The 11,333-nt window shown below is 40.9% G+C and overlaps 1 protein-coding gene across 10 annotated transcripts in view; it reads right to left on the bottom strand.

Moving 5' to 3' along the window:
* The window catches only part of EML1 (EMAP like 1), a 122,670-nt gene that overhangs the window by 68,660 nt on the left and 42,677 nt on the right, over positions 1-11,333 (bottom strand). For 2 of the 10 annotated variants that reach the window (XM_042047339.1, XM_042047346.1), the window contains exon 1: positions 11,116-11,316. The exons of 7 other annotated variants lie outside the window; for them this stretch is intronic. In XM_042047339.1, coding sequence (XP_041903273.1) covers positions 11,116-11,182 — 67 coding nt within the window. In that variant the 5' untranslated portion in view covers positions 11,183-11,316. Of the gene's footprint in view, positions 1-11,115; positions 11,317-11,333 lie in introns of those variants that run through there. One more of the 10 variants, XM_042047342.1, reaches the window with a different exon arrangement.

Raw genomic sequence — 11,333 nt, 5'->3', positions numbered from 1 at the left:
CCCCTGGTACAAGAGAGAAAAGAGGGGATCACTTCTACCTGCTACAATACATAACAGATGGGCAACACTTCTAACTTGGATTAATTTATTGATGCTGTGCAACACATTGTGCCACAAGCAGCTGCAATGACAAAAGCAAGGGTCCAGTTCCACAAGACACAATGGCCATTCTAGAAGCCCCCAGTCTGCCCATAGCTCCCGCTTCTCCTACAATTTATCTTCTGCTGCCCCTGGAAGCTGATTTAATTCTCCAGCTCGGCAGAAAACTAACCCAGCAAAAGCAAACCCAAAATATGACACAGAGATACTGCCTATTTTTTTTACTATTAGGTTAGCATGTTAAACTAACTCCAGACAATTTAGTCTGTCAAGTAGGTAAAACCACAGACAGCAAGTGAGGGAAAGGGAAACAAGACCTTCCTCCTGGGCAGCCGCACAGTGTGGGGTGGTTTATCAGCCCAAGCTGAAAACAGAAACAGACAGTGGGGCAGGGACATCAGGTTTGCCCTCAAGACCAGAATCCACTTAACCTCAGTCTTCTGAATTTTACACTACTATCTTCCAGCTCCCACAGCTCTCTGGTTTATTAACCTCTACTCCTAAGGAACACTATACACCCTCTTATCACATAACATCTGAAGGACTGAGCCTGTCATCTTTAACATCCCTTTGTCTCCCCATCTATGTTACTTTGTATCCTTTCATTTCAAGGAAACAGTTGAAACATTATCACATAGTGTTACTCATCTTCAAAGTTAGAAAAATGTATTGCATCAGTATGAATCAGAAACAAGGTAAATTTTATTTTAAAAGGGCAGGTGAAAGGAGAAAGAGTGGTTTTGATTCATCTTGGCCCTGTGGGAGGGTGGGAAGTGGTAGGTTGACCGGGTATAGACTCCCCCAATTTAAACAAAATTTAGAAATAAGCATATCAATCACCCAGGGGTACGTCTTCACAGAAGAAGCTACAATCCCAGCAAGAGTATCTTACCAAGAACTGACAGCTGCAGAACAGAATCTCTCAAATAACTTACACGAGGCAATGCTGGAATAAACCACACTTCTTTGTTCACTGCTGTAAAGTTTCACCTTAATGCCTAAAACCCTGTGCTCCATAAAAAATGAGTGAGTAGATACACATATATTGCTCTCGGGAGACCATACCAACAAATGTGTTTTCCAGCTTCCATGGATTTTAGTTATAAAGCGTTCCCTTAACACAACAGCAACCATTTTTCAATTCCATAGTTGAACATTTAATCCCACAACTCAGTTATTTAACTCTTTCCTAAAACCAAAACAAAGCATCCAGGCCATAAAAGAAAGCTGAAATACCATTCAAATAACTAGTGATGTAATTCAGCTATAAATTTGTTCTGAAAGACTACTGGTATGATAGTCAGAACCAGTTTTTTTCAGGCTTGCACAGATAATATGCTTATCCTAAGTCTTTCAAATAACAGATTGTCCAATGCAGCAAAAACAATCTAGGCAAAATCCACCATACAATAACCAATAACAATGGGGGGAGGGAATCCCATAACCAAAGCCCTTACTATCTGTATCCTGTTTTTCAGCTTTAAAAACAGAGGTGGAAACACCAAGCTATTAAATAATAAAAAGCACAGGTAGACTGCTACACTCATATTCCCTTCCTTCCCTCTGCCTTAAAAATGACTAGGCTTAGATCTTTCAGTAAAGCAGAACAGTTGTAAATGTAAAGCCTTGATTTTAGTTTTGTCTGATCCATTAAAACTTGCTCAAAAGAAAGAAGTCCAGAGTTTGAATTTTTTGTTCTGAACATGATCAACACTCATAATGATCTTTCTGATAAAGAAACTGTTACAAAAATCTTCAGGCCTACAGAAGTACTCAAGCCCAACACAAGTCCTCTGATCCCTTGTTCATTATATTAAGAATCTCTTCTCAAGAAAACCAGAACAGAACATCGTGTAAGCAACTTCTCTGTTGTTGTACTGGCCATGTTACTTCCCAAGTCAGAATGAATGACAGTTAAAGACTAGAGAGTGGGAGAAAACATCTCTCAAAGACTACGAAAACTGCCACAGCTCCCTATACATATTTCAGTTTGGACCCAAAGGATGCCTATGCAGTGATCATCACCTATCAGCCTTTTTTGGTTCATAGAGAGGCCAAGTCTTGGAAGTGCACTCCAGTAGCACAGCAGGAGTGCTCCAGTGCTGAAGTGTGTTTGGCACATGGCATCAGGTTAGAGCTAGCCCACCATAAATGCAGAGACACATGGAAACCCCAGCCCTCACCGCAAACTATTTTGCTTTACAGATTTCTTCCTCTTGTCCCACAGTTCCTGCTAATGTGGACACAGTGTTAAAGGGCAGCATAACAGAGCTAGTGCATCTTATATATACCTCTTTAAAGTATTCAGCCCTTCAGCTGCAAGATCCTGCAGTACACTGGTCAAGAAAAGGCTTATCTGTATGCCACCAGTAGCTGACCCCAGCCTACACATCTGCCGGACCACACACCAAAACAACAGATTTTAAAAATGGATCTTTTCTCACTTCTCAGTAGAGAAAGGCCTCAAGCCTTGCAAAACATACAAATGCTTAACTTAAAAATTGTATGTATAAAATATTTGGTCCCAAAGGACCTCTCATTAGTTCATTAAAACTTCTGAACACAGAGGAAATCACTTATTTCCAAACTAAAATACAGCTACCACAAGGACTTCTCACAGTGTCTAGTATAAAAGGGAGAAAAGGAAAGAACCTACCCTCACACCTCCTTCCCTGTGTGGCATTATACAGGGTTGACTAAATTACAGTAGTATATGTATTTTATTATGAGAGCCAAAATTTCTAAGAATCCTCACTTTTTCAGATTTAACTGGACTTTGCTGTGAGCATTTCCAGCATTTCAAACTGCAGTCCTACTGAAGTCCACAATTAAATTTCTATCACCTGCACATTGTCTGGATTTTGCTTCTTATACCAAATCACATCAGTAATTATTTACTGTGTTACACTGAGGTATTGTACATGTGCCTTATAACAGTGCTTCATATAATACATGGACAGAAACTCCTTAAATTAATTTTTTAAATTTAATTCAAGACTCAATGTTTAGCTTCACAGTTAGGAAACTAAAAACAATGGCCTGATTTTTCAGATCATTTAAGCATAGTCCTGGCTGTCACTGCCCTGTAATTTTGGCCTATATTTGGAAGATGCAAAGGCAGCAATGCAGATACTGGTTTGAATAAAGACTGGCCTGAGCCTCAGGATATGCTAATGCCTGTAAGGTTTTTATCAGTTTAGATAAAGACCTCTTTCCCCGCTGTGGCCCAGCCAGCCTGCTGGACCACCCATGTAGCCACAGACCTCGGTCAGCTCCAAGAAGCCACCCTCGGGCACCGTGCCGTTTATTGGGTGTTGAGCGGTGGGACAATGCGGGTAACACATGAACCCTGGCACACCTACTTCAGGGGCAGCAAAAGGACCCACCTGCCACATCCTGCAAGCTCTTTAAAGCAGCATGTCCATGTGGGAGATGGAAGGGTGCTTTCTAGGCAGCAACAGGTCTGAGTAAAACAGCTTGTGAGATGCTGGATAGGGAAGGGGGAAAAGGAAGCAACAAAATCATAATTGGTTTTAGTAAACATAACATAAATATGAAAGTGTCTGTCAGGATCTTTCTCAGGTTTCAGAGGGATTTTTTTTTTCAACAAAGAGGAAAAAAAAAAAAAAAGGAGCTGCTCCTAATGCTGCTGACTTCAACAGCCTCAAGAAAATTCTAGACACCAGTGCCCAGTCAACCCCACTTGGGTGTACAGGAGCTGCACTGGAAAATGTCAAAGGCTGTTTCAGTCTGCTATGTTTTTTAACACAGTTGTAAGAAAAAGAAAGATCTAGTTTTCATAAAATGCAATGGTCTTTAAAAGTTTTCATTTGAAAATATTTGCCTTTACTAGCTGGAAACAAAGATTGTTTCTCTTTTTACATATTGAAATGTGTTCATCTATTCTGTATCTCAGGAACCTCACATTTCAAACCTTAGCTTAAGCTCCTGTCCACACTCAATTCTCCAATGACTACAAGCCAGTAGCAATGCTTCATGCATTGGCCTGAAACAGATTATAGAAGTTATACTTAAAACCAGAAAACACTTCTTCTCTCCTTGTTTGCAGGAACCTGACGTAAGTTTCCAATCAAATTCAGGGTCTATGCAGTTAAGAAATGCAAACTGCTTTTATCACAATGAAGTGATTATTTCCGATTTTAAATCCAAAAAGGCGATTAGTTTCTACATTCTACAATACCTAGAAACAGTGTAAGAGATCTCCAATGCTAATTTTCAAGTGAATATATTATATTTATTCAATAATCAGTCATTTCAAAGCAAGACGAGAATATGATGGACCATGTCAGATTTTACCCTTTGGAAGTAATGGAGTGTGGACAATCTCACTTAATTACTTTCCAAAGAATTAATTTAGTGAAATCATGTTAACATATCATTATCCCCACCCCATCTTCCTAAAAAACCTCAGGGACCTACTTCCACATTTTAATTATGTAATGGATGAACATTTTAAATTGTTTCATGGAAGAAGAGCATCATCCACAGCTCCTTTTCCACTCCCTCTAAGCTTTCACAATTCCTTATGGTTGCCCAATTAGTGTCATTTGCAAACATCAAGCACCCAACAAGAAATGTAGTTGTTACACTGTTTCATGAAACCTTCCTACTTATTCTCTGTCATCATCTCCAAGATTTCAGAGATCAAAAGACAGGTTCTTTATTACAGCTTCACAAAACTTCTCTTAACAAAAGAACTGCAGCATCAACTTTAAAATCTTCATCTTAAATTTCTAAGGAAAGGAGAAACGAGAGAAGTCAGAATAAAACCTATTAAAATGTGTGTCACTGACTGATGTACTCCCTCACTGTCTCCACACGTATATTCACTTTTTAATAATGCACTTTTAATATAATTTCAATCCTTATTTGAATTGTTTGCATGTGGCTTAAGGTTCAATAAAAGAATTTCAGATTTGCTATTCTTAATTAGAACTTAAAACATATATTTTATCCGCTCTGTAAAGTACTATTAAATTTTTTAAAAACTCCTTGAAGATCAGATAAAGCATGTCTTTCTGCTGAGAGCCCAATGTTTTAATTTGCAATTCTGTATGTTGTTTTATTCATGATAAAATACTTGATACTTGTAGTTTCTCTCCATATTGCTAACTGACACAGATTCTCTGTTGAGGTTTAACTATCACTAGAGGATTCTCTCATGACTGGTCTACATTTTCATTTGTTTTTAGAAGCTTAGTTAAAAAAAGAAAAAAAGGAAAAAAAATTAAATTCCAGTAACTATAATTAACACCATTCACGACTAAACCAAGTGTTAATAATTCATGTTTTGGAAATAAATAGCTAATTAAAGGGCAACAAATTCAGTTTACTTATATAGTGTCTTATTAGTAATAATAGCTTGAGCACTAATAGGCTAACAATATATATTGTGCAAGTTATTTTTAATTCATAGCATACTGATTTATTCTGCATTCAATTACTGCACATACCAACGTAAAAAAAAATGTTTCTGCATGCCACCCCTCCCCTTTACTCCAGCAGAGAAGAAAAATAGTCTAGAATCAACTTATACTCCATATATCTCCAAATGCATAAAAATGACACTTAATTTAGAGTCCAATTCAGTATTTTATTTAAGAGTTTGACTGTAAGAGCCAGAACAAATCTCTCTGAAAGAAAAATTAAGAAAACACTGTCTAAGCAATGCTGCCTAAGGTAATAAAATCTTCTGTCCTACAAAACTGGTGGAAGCTTCAAGGAGGGGTATCTCCTCCATTCCTGAGTTCAAAACATGCTGCTGTTTTGGAGAGAAGAGGTCTAGAGATGAAATATGAGAAAGCCTGATTTGTCTCTCTGACTGTGTCATTATGGACTTCTGAGAAAAACAACATGAGTAATGTCATTAACATGTTTGCAACATCTTTTTGAACATGCTTGCAACACCTTTTCCTACACACGGTGCATGACTCTGCCCAGCAAGAACCAAATTAAATCCAGTTTTGTTTTGCATTATTGCTAGGAAGTGATCACAGTAAAACAAATTACAGTCTCTTCCAGCCCTTGACAGCTTTGAACTAGTGCCCTGAAAGCTACAAAGCTCAACTTACCATTGTTCCTTCCCTGACCGAGTCCATATTGTGTGATTTTGGTCCAGCTGTAGGAAGAGGGTAAGAGGCTGCATTTAGGAAGGTTAAGGAGGGGAAGCGTGAGAGTCAAATGGGAAAGAAGAGACAACCACCAGAATAATACTGTCCATACAGATTTCCTGTTTGTGGTGCTCACTTCCTCACCGACAGGGCATTGCTCCACTTGTGGATACAGGAGGCGGAGAGAAGAGGTACATATGTTCAATTTATTTTCAGGAATGGAGACAGAAGCAGATGATTCAAACTGTAAGTAGACTGTCAAAAACTGAGTCACACAATTTATTTTTCGTGACTTAAGAGTAACTGACAGTTATCAAAGCTATTATCTGTCAAAAATCTTAATATTATGATTTAGTTATTTTGGGGGGAGGGAGCCAAAAGGAACCACTACTTTTTTAAGAGGTACGGAGATTAAGAGGAGACCTCATCACAGTCTATGACTTCCTCGTGAGGGGAAGAGAAAGGGCAGCCACTGCAGTGACCAGTGTCAGAACCAGAGAGCATAGCCAGAAGTTGTGTCAAGGGAAGTTTAGGTTGGATATCAGGAAAAAGTTCTTCACCCAGAGGGTGGTTGGGCACTGGAACAGGCTCCCCAGGAAGTGGTCACAGCCCCGAGCCTGACAGAGTTCAAGAAGCATCTGAACAATGCTCACAGGCACATGGTGTGACTCTTGGGGATGGTGCTGTGCAGGGCTAAGAGTTGGATGATCAATAATCCTTGTGGGTCCCTTCTAACTCAGCATATTCTGTGATTCTGCTCTTTTTAAAAAATAACTTATAGTATAGTTTGTATCAATTTGAATTTTTATCTAAATTTTTTTTACAGTTACAATTTTTCTAACAATTACACTTCAGGTAATCTAATAAATAGAACCATAATTAATATTATGGAATCCCTTGCCAAATATATCAATTTCATTAAGAAATAATGTTTCACACTTTTTTTTACTGCTTTACCCAGATATACTAAAGCTGAAGTTTCTGTCAAAAAAAGGGAACTGTGGTTGCAGGAATGGCCACTTGACAGCTACGATTTTCCCAGGAGCCACATGAAGGACATTTAAAAGATGCTACAAGTTCCAAGGAAATCATAAATTCTCACTTCCATCTTTAAGTCTAAAGAGGCATTTTGCAGGAAACCCAGATTTCACCTTTTACATTCCACATACCTAATAATCCTGCCCACAGCAATTACTGTGGTGAAGGCTGCATAAATAAAGAGAGAATAGATAGATAGGGATTTGTGGTCAGAGGACCCACAAAACTCTGCCCACACCCTACGGGTCTTTCCAACCTGTCTATAATCAGTACTGATCACACCTGCAGTTTAGCAAATCAGCTGGAGGCAAGATGAGCGCTATCTCTAATTCCAGTATGTGTCTGGTTTGGTAGCGTTTCATGTCCAGCATGGTTCTCTCCATCAGTTTTTAAGCAGATGCTAAAAACCTCAACACTATCTTGCCTTATCAGTATCCTTCCACTTTTACCTTCAGCTTAAATAACACATGACTAACAACCTGATTGACTGTAGATAAACACACTGGCTCTCTACCTAAAAGTAACTTCAATACCAAGGAAGGTATCTATAACCAGGCACAGTTAATATTATCTAAGCTTTACTTTACAACCTACAAAATAAACCAACAGAGTCCTTCATTACCTAGAAAGTGAGATGTAAGTCAAGAATTGTCCTTGGGCATTAAGAGGAGTTATTTTAGTGTCTTTCTTAAAAATAAACAAACAAACAGAACAGGCAGAGCAACTAGCAAAACACTTTGTGCATCTGAGGACTGTCCTCTGAAACTGAAGAGGGAGATACCAAACAAATCAATAAATGTGATCAACTCCTCAAAAGCAGGCATGTACTTTCTGCTGAGTTTACAACTAAGGAAACTCAGGCATCAAGAATGAAATAACTTGCCTAATATCACATCGGAAGTTTGTATTTCTTGCTTTGATGTTATCTCAGACTGACACTTGTGTTCATTAACACAGTGTTTCTCAAATGCCAACTGTATCTTTACTGTTCTGTAAAACAGAGTTTGAAGAAAGTAGGTGTCTTTGAACTAGCTGTGCTAAATATCCGCCCTAGATTTTAGACATGCAGCTCAAAACTAACATATTTTCCTCACCTCTTTCTTCTCTCTCTTCCTTCTCCATTTACCTTATTTTTTACACATCGCAAGCCATAAAAACACATTACTAAATAATCATGCAAACTAAATCTGCATATGAGTGAAGACCCAAATTCTTCTCCTGAACCCAGGGCCCTTGTTGCCAGGGGCAAGTTTGGGGCAAATCTGCTCTCATATTAACTTTTCTCTCCCTGACCAGGTCCTCCACCAGCCGAGATCCTGCTCTCTCATTCCCATCACAGCCTCCTGTTCACTACTGCTCCCTCCCTCCCAATCCCCTCTTGGGCTCCCACTACATTCCAAACAACTAGAATGTACTGAGTAGTGGGAGAAGCTGCAGCCATTCTTGGCTCAGGCTAGACCTTAGTTGCTACCCTACAGGTGATCCAAGATATTGTTTCAGGAGCACAACCTTTGCATCCTGATCTTTCAAAATGATACATACGGGCAGTCTCTTTATAATTTCTTCTCTTTGAGAGCACCAGAAAATTCCATCGTGTCTTTCCTTCTACAACTAAAATTAATCCTGTTCAGAACTGAAACTTTTACAGCATTCAGCAATGATCACTTTGAGTGCTTACCAGCCATTGCCATACTTCACTTTACCATACACTAAAATTATATTGTCTTTCATATCTCTACCACTTGCTTGCTTTGTTTGGTTTCTTCTATATGTCTGCCCCACTCCCAACTTCACATCATTTTTCATACTGCTCATTATACTTGCAAGAGCTTTCCACTTTTCTTTACCACTTTTCAACCTCAAAGCCCTCACTAGCATCCTCTATTTATATGTTCTTCCTCATGGGTCATGTGTGAAATACCTGATCACCTCAAGGCTGTACTCAAAGGCCTGACTATCTATTCCTCATCTCATTTAATACAGTCTCACTAAATGCTAACTCGTAAAAGGAAGGGCTTCTGAATTCAACCACTTTCTTTTATAAGCACAGAATAATACAAACTTACAACAGCCCTTGAGCTCACTATTTACAATGAGACAACAGCTAAGCAAGTGATTTCATCAGAAACACATTCTAGAACATAATACTTAAGGATTAACTAAGATTTTAAAACCTTTGTACAGTATAAGTACATATGGCTTATTTCCATCAAGTGTAATAGGTGCTCAGAATTACTAAATCAACACAAGGGACAGTGCTCTGGAGTAAGCTACTCTGCTTTTTCAAACTATTCAGAAAGTGATGCTACTCCTTCTGCTCCCACGCGCAGGCTACTATCATGATCACTGTAAAAGCAAAGCCCAGGGATTTTGATAGGAAGACAGCTTGCTTATAAATGGATTAGAGTATAAACTTTGAAATACATTGCTGTGTGTTTCCTTATTAAAAACACTTACAATGAAATATTTATTAAGTTTAGGCAAAACAGGCATCTGCTATTAGCGTACAACCCCCGTACATACTCATAGTTTTCTCTCCTGAAGAGCTCAAAAATACGGCGTCACCGCACAATGCACAGCCCACACACAGAACTCCTGCTGCCCTGAAAAAACTGCTCCCTCAGTCTCCAGGTCCACACACATAAGACTTTTCTGCAACCCTGTCCATTTCTTGCACCACACCACAAAGGAAATAATGTGAAATTTATCATCTTCGTATCTTTCAAAGAAAGAGGCAGCTATGTCTGATGCAGTTGCTGTCATGAAGCAATTTCATGTAAACCTGACTCCAGCTGTTCAGACAGCAGTAGAAAGCAAGACCACTACTAAAATGTGGAGGAAGAGATCCACAAATATGAAATATGGGATTATGAATGCTCACAATTTTGCTGCTAGAAAGCAATAACTCCAATCAAAATAAGGTATTTTGAGATTATAGTTTACCATGAAGAACTCTCTGTAACATTTAGAAGAGCTGATTTATTTCCCCCCAAGGGAAACATCAGCTAGTTGAATAATCCCAAGTACTATGCAGGCCAATCTCCAATACTGCCTGTGAGGATACTTGCAGTTCCTCACTTCCTTCCTTTTTTACTACGCATCACTGCAACCTGGCAGCTGCCCTGCCATGCTGCCACCCTGGTGATGACGCCACCGCCCCAATAACCCCTACCTTAAAACACAGCAGAAAGAAAAATCGGTAACTGAAGGCCAACTCCCGTAACTCCACACAGACATCTCACACCTCAACACCACCCTTCGCTGGGGCAGAGAGGCGCCGGGTGGGCTCTGGGAGCGGGGACGGGCAGGGGGCTGAAGGACACCTGTCCTCGCCGCGGTGTCCCACTGCGCCCCCGGGGTCACGGGCAGCTCGGCCCTATACATGTATATAAATACAGGTCTTATACATATATATATTTTTATATATATATGTGTATGTGTGTGTGTACGTTGGCATACGCGTAACGGAGACAAGCAGCGGTGGGTGACCGCTTGAGCTACCAGATCTGCCTTAGGGAAAGATGCACACAGACATCTACACCATCCACATACGCACACGTATCTCAGCATATTCCCATGAAGGAGGTTCAGAAGTTACTCGCAGAGGCGCCCCGAGGACTGGCAGGTTTCCCGCCGTATAACGGGGGAGGCTGAAGGGGGTGAAGTTTCCTCCCTCCTGCTCTCCCCGAGTTGCGCTGCGGAGCCGGGCGGCCCTGGGCGGCAAAGACGCCGCCGGCAGCCTGGACCAGGCCCGCTCCCGGCGCTGCCTTCCCCGCGCCGGCCTCCGCCTCCGCCCCGCCGGAGCGCCGGGACCCCGCTGCTCGCCGGGGGCCGCCCCCGCCCTTACCGTTGCAGAACTGGAGCAGCGAGGAGGTGTCGTAGAGGCTGCTGTAGCTGGAGAAGCCGTCCTCCATCCTGCCGCTGCGCTCCCGGCGTCCCCTCGGCTGTCCCGGCGGCCGCCCGCTGCCTGCTCGCCCACACGCTGCGGAGCAGAGGCGGCTGGGGCCGCGGCGGCCTCGCTGCCTGCCTCACTCAGTTGCCATGGCAACCCATTCACTCCGCCGC

Source organism: Corvus kubaryi, unplaced genomic scaffold (assembly GCF_017639235.1).
Source record: "Corvus kubaryi isolate FWS band 111438036 unplaced genomic scaffold, C.kubaryi_AGA036_p1.0 66, whole genome shotgun sequence".
Taxonomy (NCBI): domain Eukaryota; kingdom Metazoa; phylum Chordata; class Aves; order Passeriformes; family Corvidae; genus Corvus; species Corvus kubaryi.
Note: the sequence above shows the minus strand (reverse complement) of the source record. Positions and strands in the feature narration are given on the sequence as shown.